Consider the following 16,912-nt stretch of genomic DNA (forward strand, 5'->3'; position numbering starts at 1 on the left):
AACAAAACAAAAAAAATTGCAAAAACATGCTCGGGCATACTTGTTACAAATGCATTCTTTGGCTTCTCAGAGAAACCACTTGAAGGTCACCTCCACTTAAAATCCTTGGCTGGAGAGCTCCTTGTTGCTTTATCACCCCAATCTATTAAAATTCTAAGAATAGCTGATGACGAAAATTCCAGCTATATTTTTAAATCTCTGTGAGGGGCAGGGGAGAAAAACCAACACATGAGTCTATTTGAAATCATTTTATGAATTTTAATCATAGCAAATGTGTTTTAACAGTAGTCATAAAATCAACATTACCACATATACAAAGGACAAGACACCAGTTTGGCATACAAAAATACCATATATTAAAATTGGGTTCATTGGAAAAACGCAGGACTTGCTAAGACACCATCTACAACAGAGAGAGCAAGCAAGAATGCTTTCAAGACATTCAGATTTATAAACAGCAGCTTGGTATCCCCCTTATGAAGTCAATATTTGGCAACATTTGGACAATATTTTCTACACAGCCCAGCAGCTCATTTATCTGTAGGGCGATTCAGCCCTTTAAAAAGAAAAGCTCCTAAAATAAATAATCCACATAATTTTAAATGAAACATGTCAAGGACTTGAGTGAACAGCCTCTACACAGCATTAATCTAGCCATTTGACTGGAGTATTAGTTATCCAGAAGCCCGGGAACCCACCAGTGGAGCCATAATGGCAGGAACCCCGTGGAGCAGCTGCATGGCTTATGTAGGGAGTTCATAACCACCCCATGCTGAAACCAGCCTCCCACCTGCAACTGTCAAGTGGGGCAAACAGGAACAAGTGGTGGAAGAAAAAAATACAATAAATGACAACAACCAGAGAGAAACCGAATATTCTCGAAAGAGTCTTTCCAATAGTATTAACCTGTTCAAGTCAGGATACATCCATAGGTACATGCATTGCATTCCATGGCTAAGGAGATGTGATTAGTGTTTGTCTATGACTCAGCAACCAACTCTAGAGCAGGCTCTGAAGTTGCCCAGGATGCTGACAATCCCTGTATTCAATTTAAACAACCTGAATTGAATTTGGGAGATCACACTGAAATGACCAATTGTGCTTGGCAATTATTTCCAATTGGTGAGTTTCTTTCAGCTGAAATCTGCCACGACTGACCTCCAGCTCCTACACCATTTGTTTTGGAGCTTTAACCCCATTACAGGTTTCCTTCCCTTTTATGCTAGTCAGATCTGTCCACCTTTTGCTCTAGACCCAAGGCCACATCTCCATCTCTCCCACACAGGATCTACTTCATAGTTGGGTTATCCCTCAGCTAGGAAAACCTGAATAGGAATCATCTGAAGCAAGTGTAAAATACCAGCTAGTGCACCCTCCCACTATTTAAACAGACATGCCATGTTAACCCTCTCCTCTTTAAGGGGCATTTGCCTCTTCTATTTCCTTCCTCTTACAGTGCAGGCTCCTTCATCATATCAAACCTTCTACTTCTGGATTCTCAGAAAGCAAATGTCAAATTAAAAACTGAGCATACCTTGGTGGAAAATTCTTGTTAGAACAGCTCAATAACTCACACCCCAGGGAGGTCACAGAAGACTTCACTTGGGCTGCTAGCCCTACATCCCACAGTGATGAGATTAGAGTGGTGCTCTAGAACAGGAACAGCTATAGAAAACACCCCCAGAAAACAAATATAATACATGCTGTTGCAAACTTCAAGAGACCTCTCAGTACTTTACCACAAATATTACTGATGGTCCCTAAAAAGATCATAATATGAATAGTATCAAAAACCTTAGACTAGAATAATGAAGTCTAGCTAATGAGATGAGTGTTTTCAAGCACCACTACACCATAAGTGAGATATACATAGTGGGATATCCCAGGCAGTGAATCCTGAAAAAATAAAAAAATAAAGGTCATTGGCTCAACTGAGCAAGGAAACCTGTGCAGAAAAATCAGAGCCACATTCTAAGAGTTCAGGAAAAATGGTGCTCTACCCAAGACCACTTGAGCAAAACCAAACAAGAAGTATTTTTGGAAGACAGAAATTAAATTCCCCACCTGCTTATGGTCTTCAATCATCAATAGATTTCCAATAAAATGTATGCAGAATCCACCCCTTCCTAGATTTGAAAAGTCTCAAGATTTTGGTTACATAGACATTCACAAAAGTGGATAGTTTGACATAACGTATGCAGTCAATACAATTTACTAAGATATTGACATCTAAATTCAACATTGTATAACCCACAAATTGGAAACATGACAAACGACATTTTTACTTGATGTTTAACTCTTATTACTGTTAAATTGTGTATCTACATATATATCTATTACTTATATCTGAATCAATTGTCAGAAATATCAATGGCTTAAATATCCATTTACTTCTAAGAAGTGTTTCGTGTTGAACAAAATTCAGCAACTAATCATCACCACTTTTGAAGTAGACTACTATTTTTAAAAGTTACCGAATTATCTTGACTATCTCACTCTTCGTTGGAGTTTGTTTTGGTAAGGAGTATTCTGTGGGTGATATTTTACTGAGAATGATGGAAATGGTAAGGAACAGCTCCTTTCTTCTAGGTCAAGGATGACAGAGCAACTGACTGATGACTCGTCTTGTGTGGAAACAAAATGCTGACGGATTAGCAGCAGCATTTTTCTCAGAGAAGAAATTCAAATCTTTTGCATATCACTCCTCCAACAACTTTTGCACCTCTAACTTCCTTGTAAGTCTAAAGAAAAGCTATCATTTTGGCAAAAATAATTTTTAGTAATTTTCAAAAACAAGCTAAAAAAGAACGGTCAATGCCCATTGATGAGTTCTTCTGGGTGGGGGCCGGGGCAGTCAAGGGGGCCCTGCTTCAATTCTGCTAATTAGAAGCAAATGCATTTGGCTTACATTATATTCTAAAAATAATTAAAAACAGACTAACCAATTTTGACACAGCATGGGTTTTCAAATAAAGCTATAGGAACTTTTAAAATCAAAATCTAGAGTGGAATAATGTACTAGCAGGAAGAGTCTGATCTTTCTATGAATATATATATATATATATATATATATATATATATATATATATATATATCAAACTGAATTTTCTGCTTCCACTTACTCACTTAAAAAGCAATTTTAGTCACTTCCATGGGTAATATTTTTAATGTTAAAAAAAAAAAGTGTCTTTGTGCCAGGCTGCAAATCTTCTATTCTTTCCGTGATAACGAAAATAAAATGCAAGATTAAACAATGTCAAATCTGACTCTAAAAATAGTACCTATGTTTTAGTCTGGCAAATGAAAAATGATGCCCACATATGCCCACACCACATACAATAACAAGCTGGAAGACTTCAAGGGCAAACAAAAAACACTCTTTATGAGCACTGTGAAACATGCTTGTTCTTACACTTCACACCTTACTAATTAATGTAGCAGTGAAGCCTGGATAAGATGCTGGAAGTGAAGAGAGATTTCATGAGGCTTTTTTTTCCCCCCCAGTAACATTTACTTTTTGGCCATAAGACCCTAAACACATTTTCACAGTTACAGGTCATGCATAACTTGCAAGTCAAATGTTTTACAGCTATGGTGCAACTACTATTTTTGGACAATAAATTCACATGCAGCAAATGATCCCAGAAAAGGGGCTTCATAAAGCACTCTTTAAGCTTCACTGATCGTGCCTTGATTCAAAGTATCCAAGTAATAACCCCAAAGGGCAATCAATGAATTTTTACTATCATACTTGAGGTCATATACTTTTTAAATCCAGAAAGGTTTGTTTGTTTTTAGCCAACTGCATGTCACTACTAAACCACAAACTGTCTTAGCCTCACTCTGTTACTCCTAACACTCTGATGCTAGATACCACTGCACAAACATCCAGAATTGTGCTATCCAATGAGTTAGCCACTAACCACATGAGTTACTAAATTTAAATAACTTAAAATTAAATACTAAAACACAAAATCCAGTAACTCAGGAAACTAACCCCATTTCAACTGCCTATAGCCAATGTGGCTAGTGGCTACTGTATTGGACTGCATAGGCTACATAACATTTCCATCATCACAGAAAGTTCTACTGAGCAGTGACAACCTAGAAGATCCCAAGGGCTGCATCCCCATTGGTTTAACCTTCAAGGGATCCACTACTCAGTTGTGAGCAAGATTAAACTTAATTATATATTTAAAGAAAATACCTTAAAGCTTTCTGATCATAAAGTATGACTGGAACTAAGAAATGATTTGCCTTTTCATCACAACTTATGCCCCAGGTTATTGTACAAAAAAATGTCCCAAAGACAATGCTTTTTGATAGCCTATTTGGCTCTACTTAACATATTAAGCATTCTCTTGCTTATGTCAAGATCATTAATAAAGGTGAAAACTCATGCTTCTTATAGTTTACTATTTACACAACACTCGGCCTTTACACAAACGGGAAGGATGGAGGGAAACCAATGGCTTGCAATTTTAAAAATTCAAATGACATGGTTTCTTTTAAACTTCTATACACATCCCATAAATCAATCTTCCTTTCATTTCCCAGAGAGGTAGATGCTAACTAAAATGAATATCAGTATAGAAAGCCACACGCGCGCGCACACACACACACACACAAACGCGCGCGCACACACACACACACTTTAAAGCAAGAGTTGAGTTAGTAAAGGGTATTCATCCACCCTGAAGAAGATCATGCATAGCCCATGACAGGCCTAGGAAGGAGAAGTGCAAAGTTCTTGTCTCCCTTTTGCTGCAGAATTCCAAGCAGCTCTATCAGTCTGTGGGCCTCAATGGACTCACCTACAAATGAAGCCACTGGAGGTTGCTTTCAACTCTAACTTTCTGTGCTTTCAGTTGTGACTTTTTCATTGATATGCAACTGTAAATTCTGGCCAATTGTGCCACTGGACTTTGGTCACATGGGGTAGATCAGTTGTTAATGTTATGGGTTAATGCCAGAAGAGGCCAGAGCAATGGGATGCCAAATACCATTAAAACATCAAGTCTATAAAAATTCTATCTGGCAGGCTAAGACATCACACACACATACACACACACACACACACACACACACACACACACACACGTACACCCTAACAAACAGGTGCACAAGTAACTGTAGGCAGAATTCATTCAAACAGTGTTTTTTATGTCAGTAAGACTCACATAGAAAATTCTGCTTTGGGTTGTTATTGTTATCCTAGGTTGTAAAGTCAAGATTCTATCATGGAGCTGATTAACTTTGCACTGCTTAATTGCAGCTCTAGCATCGGATTGTTTTTAAGTAAAAGTTACGTGAATGGTAACCTGACTCAATATTTTTACACTAAGAAACACAGGGTGCTGTACTGTCACATACTTTAGTGTCTATATATAACCTACTTGACACATAGAAGTCTATCAAATACTACACTACACGGCTGGTCATTTCTTACTGTACATAAACATATGTAGATATCATTTACAAAATTAATTGGAATATGGCATGGCTTAAAATTGCAAGGGTAAAGTCCATTTGAAATGTAGTGTTCTTAATGCAACATTTCTGTGTTTTTGGTGTTTCTCTCTCCCCCCCCCCCCCAAAAAAAAAAAAAGGAATAGAAATTGGGTCAGATGTACATTACAGCAGCCTGGTTCAGTTGGAGAAATTGACACTAACCCAACAGTATATTATGTTACATAATAGAGGATAGCATTCAGCTAATATGATACCTAAATTATTAATACCAAATAAATCCTAGATTTGTTGTATAATGCCCAATAGCTTACACAATAAAATGGCATTTTAACCTAATATCTAGTTTGAGCTTTCAAATACATTTCCTAAAGGTCTTACAAAAAATTTGAAAAGCCCGAGTTCATATTTTTTTTTTATTGAATGCTCACACCAATGAACAGTGTTGGCTCTGGATTCTAATCATTTTATTGTCATTTTATCTCTCCTAATTTCCATCACTTTAATGTGCATATTTTGTGCTGCTTGAAGGTCTTAGTTAGCATATAAGTAAATTAAACTGTCTCCATCTTGGAGGGTTCTTTCCAGCTTTGCTTTTTGGAACCAGTCACTGCTTATCTTCCTCTCCCCTATTTTCATGGATTCAATGGAACATAAACATATATATTTATGAGAGGAGTCCTTGTCACATATCACTTGCTTCAGGAATGTCATAAAAGAAATTAGAAGAGGACTGTAAAGCTCACAGCTATTTCCACACGCACACACACCCAGCATAGGAATTCATCATTTAATCTAGCAAATCTTTCTAAGAGTTTAGGATGAACTGGTCCATTTAAATTGAAAATGTGAGTTGTAGGTTTACCTCACCACTTTTCTCAATAAAAACACATTTCCAGATACAAGAGATACTCTTACTTATACAACAAAAGGAAACTGGAATTCAGAATGGTTCAACTCTCATGGGACAATAATCTCTTTTAAAAAATAACCGTGGACTGTCTATTAACATGCCAGTCCAGGTGTATCATCGGTTAACAACACTCGTGACTATTACAATATCCCCAAACTGGGAGAAAAGACAGAAGGTTCTATTACTCTCCATTTGTGCCTCACAACTCAACCGCACAGAAGAGGAGCAGGCGTTGGGAGTGACGAGTGTGTGACTCCTCACTGGGTGGGTCCCAGTGCCCAGGAGGTAGGTGGCACCATTTCAGGCCCTGCACTCATTCATGCCTACTGAGTCTTACTACCAAGATTCTTCTGAAAAGATTCAATACCCGAGGTAAACCAAGTTACACACACATATAAATACACAATATTTACATTTAGAATTCTTATTTTGTGAGATGGCTTGAGAAAAATTGGCATATAGTTTTCCCGTGGGATTAGGCATTTCTCATCATTACTCAGTTTATTGCTCCCCTGTTGAGCTTTCCATTTAATAAACACATATCGAGCTCTAATTACAAGGGAAGAAAAATGAAGGAACACGACAAACAAAACACAATACATTGGAAACACTTGTTCAAATAGTTTCTTCAAAAAACGACGGTCCGCTTAACTTAGCTTAATTCGGGCGCCATTTAGTATAAAAAGCCTTAGCAACTAAGTGAAGACTGGGGTTCATTTGTAAAAGGAAAGAAATCAGCACTGCGTGTTGTCACTGAATTGGTCATGGATTCATTCTCAGGGTGGATTCTACTTGTACACACAGCATCTTGGTTTTAATCTACCACATTTAGAGAAGATCACATCGTAAGCACTTGCACAGTTCAACACCTAAGTAGAATATGTCTATCTCATCACGTGACTTTGAAAAATCATAAGTTACAGTCCATTTAGTAAATGACTACGAGGATGCATGCAATCGTCTTCGAAGCTGCTGCCATCAATGCTCAGAGCGACCCGCCTGGCATCTGGCTGAGACCTCCCATTCTGCCCCTCCGTGTCCGTCTTGGGTTAATCAAGTGGCAGCCCGGAGGCCAGCGCTCGGCACCAAATGATCAGCGTCGCCCCCATCTTCTCACCGGAGTCCCATCATCAACACCTGCTCAACCCCGCGTTGGCACCCACCAGTCCGGCGCCCGCAGCCCGCTTCAGCCACAGGATATCACAGTGAAGCGCTTAGAGATGCAAGACATGTTGTGGAGCACGATGCCCAGCAGGAAGACCAGGACGCAGGCCACCAAGATCACAGTGCACACCCCCGACCAGGTGGAGCTTTTCACCACGCCCCGCCGGTCTGGCTCCTCCTCCGCTGCCTCCGGGGGAGCCCCGCCTTGCAGAGGCTGCTGCTCCGCAGGGATGGTCACCACAGTGACTGGCTTCTGCTGGCTCCCGGGCAGCAGGCGGCAGCCCATGTTTCCGGGCAGCAGCGCGCGCTCCTTGGAGATGGGAAGGGGCAGCATGTAGCACCCATTGCTGGGAAGTTTGATGAAGACCGGGGTGTGCTCGGAGGCGTGCGGGATGGCGATAACGGCGAGGACCTCGGGGTCGTCGGGGAGCTGTGACACGGAGAAGCCCGGAGGCAGCTTGGTGATGCCTCGGCACCAAGGGCACCTCACGTCCTTCTGGCTCGTCCTCATCTGCTGAAGGCACACCGAGCAGCAGGTGTGTTTGCAATCCAGCAACTTGGGCCTTCGCCGGGGGCTGTAATAATTGAAACAGATCTGACACTCCAGCAAGGAATCTTGGGAGAGCGTCTCCATCGTGGACTGGGAGCAGGAAGGTCAAGGCCACAGGGAAGAAGCTTGCTCTCAGAGGCCACTGCTCCAGCACCTGCCTTCTCTGAGGCTTCCCAACGGTGTGAGGTGATCCGGGAGCTCACTGGCATGGAGCATGCTCAGGTGTGTTCATTTCTGAAGAAGACAAAAAATTCAGACAAAGTTAGCTACTTCACACGAGATTGAGACGGCAGCAGATCTGATGGATTTACGCCACTGCTCAAACGTCTTGACACTAGGTCAAAAGCTTCAAACTGCCCCACCTGTGAGACTGTAGGATTCTCATAATGTCCAGTGGCCGGTGAATGGCTTGTCATGGCAAATACTTTGCTCATTTCTAAAGGCACAGATGCCTCTGGGGTGGATGGGTACACAGTGCCCCCATATTTCATAAAAGGGGGAGACTGTTTGTTTTGTATATTTCAGTGGACCTGGATTATTCTTCTAATACATTAGAGAAACTCTCTTGCTTCCAATAAGTTTGCAGCATTTTCTAAAAGTAAATTTCTTTCCTTCGATCTTCTGACCTTCTTTCGCTGACTCTCCTCATCCTCTTGCAGGTACTCATTGCCAAACGCAGGCAACTTTACAACCTAGGAACTTTGTGTAACTAACTTGCCACTTTCTATGGGTTAGGGCTGTTCCTCACTCATAGGTCATTGGAATGATGCCAAGAACACACACCCAGGCATCTGTTATTTTTTCCACCAAGTCCTTTGGACCAAGGTAATTCTTGTCAAATTGATTTCAAAAGAGACAAAAAAAAAAAACAAGACACAAAATCCAAGACACCACAACCAAAACCACCAGCAGCAATGAAGCTTCAGGCAGCAGGGGTCACAAAGGCACACGGGACCACAAATATTTTTCAGGCAGTTCTATTCATTTTGCTCCTACTTAGGCTTGTACCAAGTAACATGACCACAAGCAAAGACTATTAATGAACTGATCCTAATCAAGTATTATATAGTGAAAGGTTGTCAGAAGACTGGCAGGCAGCCTTCACCATTAAAAAAAAAAGGAGCACAGTGTTAGCCTCCTGGTAGGCACCAGAAGCAGGGTAACTGGGTAACACTTAACTGGGGCTGGAGGAACCCCTTAGTGCTCCGGCGGTGGTGATAAAGGCTGCCCAACTCCATTTCCTACTGAAAGCATCCAAATTATGTGTCTCTGGATGGAGCCATGACTCTGAAAGGAACTATTCAACCACTATTGTAGAAATAATTGCTAGTCCTAGAAGCCCACCCACACACAGAGGCAGGAGCTAACAATATAGAAAAGCTCTTCATGTTTTTCTTAAAAAGCGAAACTTCTTTTTCTTTTCTTTTTTTAAAATATATTTTTTATTGATTGTAGAGAAGAAGGGAGGAGAGAGAGATAGAAACATCAATGATGAGAGAGAATCATTGATCGGCTGCCTCCTGCACATCCCCTACAGGGGATCGAGCCTGCAACCCAGGCATGTGCTCTTGACCAGAATTGAACCTGGGACCCTTTAGTCCACAGGCCAACGCTCTATCCACTGAGCCAAATCAGTTAGGGCGAACCTTCTTTTTCTAACTTCCTCTGTGAAATTAAGAATGCACAAGATGCCATGTGTTAAAGTCAAAATTAAGAATAAGTTTAAAGTAAAAATAATCACTGATAAAAATTAACAGTGATGCCCTGGATGGGTGGCTCAGTTGATTGGAGCATCATCCTGTACACCAAAAGGTGGTGGGTTCGATCCCTGGTCGGGGCATGTATGAAGGCAACGGATCTCTCTCTCTCTCTCTCTCTCTCTCTCTCAAAATCAATAGAAATGTGTCCTCAGGTGAGGATTAAAAAAAAAAATTACCAGCGACAATCAAGAGAGCAACATATTTTAAAAATATTTTAGCTGTAGTAAGAGTCCCTACATTACATTATTAAAAGTAAAATATAGCAATATAGCATTCAGAAAGTTCATATCATAATAAACTATTTATCCAGCCACTGATTCAAGAAATATTTATTGAATAATTAAAATTCACTAAGAGTAGAACTTTAATGTTCTCACCAAAAGGAAAAATAAAGAATAGAAACATGTTAGGTGGCATATATGTTAATCAGCTAGATGGGGGGAGTCCTTTCACAATGTATACATTTACCAAATTACCACACTGTACACTTTAAATATCTTAGAGTTGTATTTGTCAATTATGTCTCAATAAAGCTGAAAAAATAAAGAAGAGTATCTATCATGCACAAATCCAGCTACTGTAGGATATGAAGAAGAATCAGCCCCAAATCCAACACTTAAGCAATTTAAAGTTAGGTAAGAATGAATGTATATCTTTTTCTCTTCCATTCATTTATTCATTCAAATTTTCATTGACTATCTACCATGTTTCAAGCATGATGGTATTGTTTTTGTTCCTTGTAGCTAAGACCTTGTCACTGCCCCTAAGAAGTTCCCAGCCTGAAAGGACTCAGCAGTTATAAACACAAAGTGCCGTGTGACATACAGGAATTGGAGGAATCAGGATGGCTCAGTGACAAGTCTGGATTATGGAGAGGATTTAGACATGTAAAATCAGAGGACAGGTCCTCTTCAGGTCAGAATCAGCCCGAGCAAAGGAAAGGAGGTGAGCAACCACAGGATTATTTCTATATAGCAGGTATGACACTGACTAGGGGATTTTTTTTTCTGACAAGAGTAACTTAAAGATCCCATCTCTAAGGGTTTTATAGTTTTAGCTCTTACATTGAGGTTTTTGATACAGATACCTGTTAAAGAGACAGAGTTCTCACAGAACCTGCAAGCACCCTCCCACAGGCCCAGGCAGGGACAGCAGGTCCTACAGGGAGGGAAGAGATAAGCATAGCCAGGCACATGTCAAGGGCATGTACTTCGATGAGGGCGCTTCCTCACTGGCCAAGCAGGGAGGATGGAGTTGTGGCTGAAGGTCAAGTGAGTTCAGAGTCCACATACTGCCAGGCAGTGAAGGACACAGTGCCAGTTCCGACTGTCCCTGCTACACTGTGTGTGACCTGCCCAGAGGCACTTCGGGCTCTCAAAGAACTGCCCTTTCAAACAGATTGGGAGGAATGAGTGTTCCCCTTGGCCCTGCCCCAAGACCTGCCACACCTTCCCTCCCCCCCCCCCCCAACAAAACCAACATGCAATTTTACTCATGAATTTATGTTCCGAGTAATGGTCACTTAATTGCTGTTAAGCTTCCTTCAAATTAGATTATATTACTCAAATTTAAAACTCCATCCAAGTAAGCTCTAACCCTTACCATACAGGCTGAACACAAAAGCAGAACGATGACACAGCTCCGTGCTCAACCACTCAAGCCACTTTGACAGCAGCCTCTCTGATTTATTCACCGATTTGATCTCTATTAAGCCAGCCTGTACTGCATTCCAGTTTACTTTCTGGAGCATAACTAGTAATGATGATGATTAGTTAGGTAAAAAGAAGAACATTTATGAGACTATGGACCGAAGCTAATGATGAATCATTCTTCCTCCCTTTCATCATAAACTGAAAAGATGTGAGTCAATATAGAAGAAAGAGAATGGAAACAAGGGCCACATTAGCTAGAAAAGAAAACTCTGAGTCCATAGTCAAAGACACAAGCACATACCAGTGACTGCTTTAAACACCTGTGTTTGGCAAGATGGGATGCCCAAATACTCATTAAATTTAAAAGGAAAGAATACCTTGCTGAAATGTATAAGAACAAGTATACACTAAAATATATTGGAACAATTTTTAAATGTCACCACAATTTATTTTGAAAGATCCTAAAGTAAAGAAAAACAGACCACCAAAAGGGAGGGCATTCTCAAAATAATTATGGCTTATGGGATAGAACTTACCCTATCTAATAAAAGAGTAATATACAAATTAACCATCACTCCACCACACCCACAAGCCACGCCCACCAGCCAATCAGGAGCGAGTATGCAAATTAACCCAACCAAGATGGCTGCGGCCACGGAACGAGCAGGAGGCTTGGGTTTCCCCGGTGATGGAGGAAGCCAAGCTTTCCGCACATCCTGTCTGGCCCAGGCCTCCACTCAAGGCTACAAAGTTTCAATTATAGAAGATAAATAAATCCCAACAAAAATGGATGCAGCCACGGAGCAAGCAGGAGGTTTTTGCTCCGCTCAAGGTTACAAAGTTTCAATTGTAGAAGGAAAATAAGCCCCAGATACCAGGGCCTCCGCTTGGTTGCCAGGGGGCGTGGCAAGCCTGCAAACCACCACAGGCCCCTCGCCCAGGCCACCCCACGCCCCAAGGGAACCCCCACCCTGATCTGCGACACCCTTCAGGGCAAACCAGCTGGCCCCCACCCATGCACCAGGCCTCTATCCTATCTAATAAAAGAGTAATATGCAAATTGACCATCATAAGATGGCTGTCCCCATGTGGTCAAAGATGGTTGACCCCATGTGGACACAAGATGGCCAACACAAGATGGCCAGCAGGGGAGGACAGTTGGGAGGGACCAGGCCTGCAAGGAGGGCAATTAGGGGTGACCAGGCCGGCAGAGGAGGGAAGTTGGGGGTGACCAGGCCTGCAGGGGAGGGCAGTTAGGAGTGACCAGGCCTGCAGGGGAGGGCAGTTAGGGACAAACAGTCTGGCAGGAGAACAGTTAGGCATCAATCAGGCTGGCAGGGGAGTGGTTAGGGGATGATCAGGCTGGCAGGCAGAAGCGGTTAGGGGCAATCAGGAAGGCAGGCAGGCGAGCAGTTGGGAGCCAGCAATCCTGGATTGTGAGAGGGATGTCCGACTGCCCGCGGGCAGTCGGACATCCCTCGAGGGGTCCCAGATTGGAGAGGGTGCAGGCTGGGCTGAGGGACACACACCCTGTGCATGAATTTCATGCACCGGGTCTCTAGTATATTCATAAAACGGTACTTAGTTTCATATATAATATCAATTGTACCATATGCAGATAACAGGCTTTGACTAATCATTGAACTCAGTATTAACACATGCCTGGGTTTTAAAATACTTTAAAAAACGAATGGAGATGTATTTATATGGGGGAGGAGTGATTTTGGGGAAAAACTACAAAAACCCAAAGGGGTCTGTATTGCTGCTACTGTTGGGGCAGTAGATATCTGGCACTTTATAACATTACATCTTTTCACAAAATAATTTTTTAAATATTTTTAATTGATTTTTAGATAGAAATATCAATGTGAGAATGAAACAGATCAGCTGCCTCCTGGATGCCCCCTACCAGGGACTGAGTCCACAACCTGGGCTTGTGCCCTGACCAGGAATAAGCCAGCAACCTTTTGGTGCATGGGATGACACCCAACCAACTGAGCCACACCAGACAGGGCTAAAATTTCTTCTTTAAAAAACAACAACAACAAAGAACTCTGTAATTTTAAGCATCTTTATAAAAAGTGTGGATATGACTTTAGTGACTGGTAAAATCACAAAGGTCTCCAACACTGAAATTTTATAATCTCTATTGCTTTTAGAAGTCCAGGCATGAGGATAAAAAAAAAAAAAAAAGCCAAAGAAATAAATAATCCAGAGAGTTCTACCCTTATAATCTTTCACTCTTATACTCTTTCAAAGACTCTTCATATATCCTGATTTAGGTTTGCAACAGTGGCATTAATTATGGAGCCTCAGAACTGTTGCAAGAACTGATATTGATTACGCCTGTCTGACCTTGAATTGTTCCATTTGACTATCTAAATGAGGACCTTAAATTCAATGGTTGTGTTGAGAAAAATCTCAGTCAGAGATGAAACTAGACACTCTACTATTTTTCTTATACTGTTGAAACAGCATGTCTTTCTGATGCAGGCCATTTTCTTAATTCTTCAAGAAAATGCAAATATTTGAAATGGGATTAGACAAAATAATTACAATTCCATTTAACTTGGTATTTCAGCTGGCAAGGCCACTTAGTTATATTAGACATTAGTAAACACTCGGGTTAGTGGCAAGAAAGGGAATGGCTTGGTAGGGATAGATGTCACTGACTTTTGGTCCTCTGGTAGCACAGAGCAATCTGTTCAGGGCACAACTGCCTAATCCATTTTGAGCACAATCGGTGTAACTACTGTCTTTGTGTTAATGGAGAAGGCAGCAAATTCTCACACACCTCAAATGAGAATTCCATTGGCTCTAATATTTGCACTGTTTTCTCCTGTGAGCACATCCTGGTTGGCTGTATTTGATGGTGCAAAGAATCCAGAAAGTGAAAATTGTCCTAAAAGTCTTGAATGGCCATGGGGGTTGGGGCAGGGGATGGTGACAGTGCTGGAGGCAGACCGGCCCAAGCGGGACAGAGAGATCAATGGTGAAACAGACAGAAAGCAGCAGATGGGTCAGAATGCCAAGGTCAGAAGGTGAGCGGGGACTTACCATGCTACTAAAGGATTGGCCAAGTGGGACATCCATTGGCCTGACGGGTCTGACCACAGTGTAGGTGCCATACCTGCCTATCTGCATGTGCTGATTCTGCTGCTGCAAAAATACAGCTCACAGGCAGCTTAAACAAAACCACAGTCTCCAAAAATGTATTTACTCAGGAGTATTTCATTGAGTCGAGTCAGGAAAAAGGATGAATGAATTTGAGTCATCCACAGTATAGTGATGTGTATTTAAAAATCAAAGAATATTGGAATGAAGACATTTCAAGGAATTAAAGATAAATTTCAGTGTTGTTATGAGTGATGATAACCACTGTTTTTTGTTGGTTTGTTTGTTTTAATATCTATCAGGTAATTATTACTATTAGGGAACAGGAGATGAGGATTTTAGCTCTATTTCCACCTTTAGGTATATAGGTTACCTTAAACAAATCACCTCTCTGTGCACCACTGTGTCCTCATCTGTGAGGGCACTGGACTGGGTGATCCCTAGAGTGCCATCTTGTAAAAATAATCTATGACTTAAGTAACTGCTAAAACACACTCCTGGGTTTCTGACAGCAAGACAAGAGCTGTCAGGCTGATTGTTCTATACTTATTATACCTGACAGGTAATTTATAAATAATCTCTGTTAATGATCTCAAAATGCATAATGACATGAGCTACTGAGCATCTAAATAAATGGGAGGCAACTTACATTAGAAGCTTCTTCCTTATGCTTTTGGTTTAATGAATGCGTCTAACTAGCACTAACACCCTAACAAAAACACCACAAGTTTGATGGTAGCAACAATCAAAAGAACAACTATTTTATGTCTAATCAACAACCTTCTCAGATCAAGTAAGATATGCCTATTACCTAAACTTGCTACTGGTGAAGGTGGTCCCAACTCTCCCTTGAAAAGAAGCCTGTGTGGCTGCCCACCTCCTACAGTGGCCAAGGTTAACACGGGCAGACACACTGCTTCACCTTCACTTGCTCCGGTCACCCAGTGACAGCAAATAAAAAGTTGTGGACAGTCATGAAAGCAGGGAAGAGATATAAAAGACTGTCAGGGGATCCCCTGGCTCCCTGGAGAGAAGGGATGATAAAAGATACCATCAGACAGACAAACGGGCAGAACAAAGGGAAAATGATCAATTGCCCCAACTCTTCGAATTCTGAGCTGAGCTGAAGGAACTGACGAGTCAGGCACAGAAGTAAAGCCAAAGAAATGGAAAACAAATAAAAATGCTAAGTCTTCCCAATGGTTGGGCATCCCCTAGGGCCGTGGTCGGCAAACTGCGGCTCGCGAGCCACATGCGGCTCTTTGGCCCCTGAGTCTGGCTCTTCCACAAAATACCACGGCCTGGGCGAGTCTATTTTGAAGAAGTGGCGTTAGAAGAAGTTTACGTTTAAAAAATTTGGCTCTCAAAAGAAATTTCCATCCTTGTACTGTTGATATTTGACTCTGTTGACTAATGAGTTTGCCGACCACTGCCCTAGGGCCAAATATGATGTGGGAGGAAACCAATTTACTGGGAACCTACCATGTGCCGAGCATTGCTCAAGGCACCAGGGACATGATGGCAAACAAATATCTGACCCCAAGGAGCCTGGATGTGCAACCTGAAGGAAGATCATGTAAAGGGAACTATCGGGAAGGAGAAAGGCAGACAGAGCACTGAGAGAGACTCTTCCTCAGGTGATCAAATATTTTCCATTGACTCTGCAGAGGGATTAGAACCACTAAGCAAAGCACAGTCATTATCTGTTAGAGCCGGAAAGGGTATTGGAACCCAAGGAGCTCACAAGCTGGCCCACTGTTACTTCCACTGCAGAGACACTGGAGAGCAAGAAAGGACACCCAGCCGAGGCCGGTTTGGCTCAGTGGATAGAGCGTCGGCCTTCGGACTCAAGGGTCCCAGGTTCGATTCCAGTCAAGGGCATGTACCTTGGTTGCGGGCACATCCCCAGTGCGGGGGGGGGGGGGGGGGGTGCAGGAGGCAGCTGATTGATGTTTCTCTCTCATCGATGTTTCTAACTCTCTATCCCTCTCTCTTCCTCTCTGTAGAAAATCAATAAAATATATTTTAGAAAAAAAAGAAAGGACACCCACATTTTCTTTATTTGATTAAGCATCACATCTGACCTATGTCGGCACCAACCTGGGCAGCAATGGGGCCCTGAGCCTCAAGGTGGTAGCTCAGGGCAGTCTACAGACAGCCCAGCACAGGGGCTGCACATGAAGTCCTTGTTGGCTGGAAGGGCTTGGGAGCCTGGCGTTGTGAGACTCTCCCAGTAGGCAAGCTCCTTGGGGAGCAGGACTTTCTCTGCTGCTCTTCTCCCCGGCCCTGC

At 42.0% G+C, this 16,912-nt stretch overlaps 1 protein-coding gene across 5 annotated transcripts in view; it reads right to left on the reverse strand.

The window, feature by feature from the left end:
• Positions 1-289: 289 nt before the first annotated feature.
• RNF152 (ring finger protein 152) overlaps positions 290-16,912 on the reverse strand; it is a 72,431-nt gene continuing 55,808 nt past the window's right edge. For all 5 annotated transcript variants that reach the window (XM_079783652.1, XM_079783650.1, XM_079783649.1 and 2 more), the window contains exon 2: positions 290-8,330. In XM_079783652.1, coding sequence (XP_079639778.1) covers positions 7,569-8,180 — 612 coding nt within the window. In that variant the 5' untranslated portion in view covers positions 8,181-8,330 and the 3' untranslated portion in view covers positions 290-7,568. The remainder of the gene's footprint in view (positions 8,331-16,912) is intronic.

Source organism: Cnephaeus nilssonii, assembly GCF_951640355.1.
Source record: "Cnephaeus nilssonii genome assembly, chromosome: 11".
NCBI classification, from domain to species: domain Eukaryota; kingdom Metazoa; phylum Chordata; class Mammalia; order Chiroptera; family Vespertilionidae; genus Cnephaeus; species Cnephaeus nilssonii.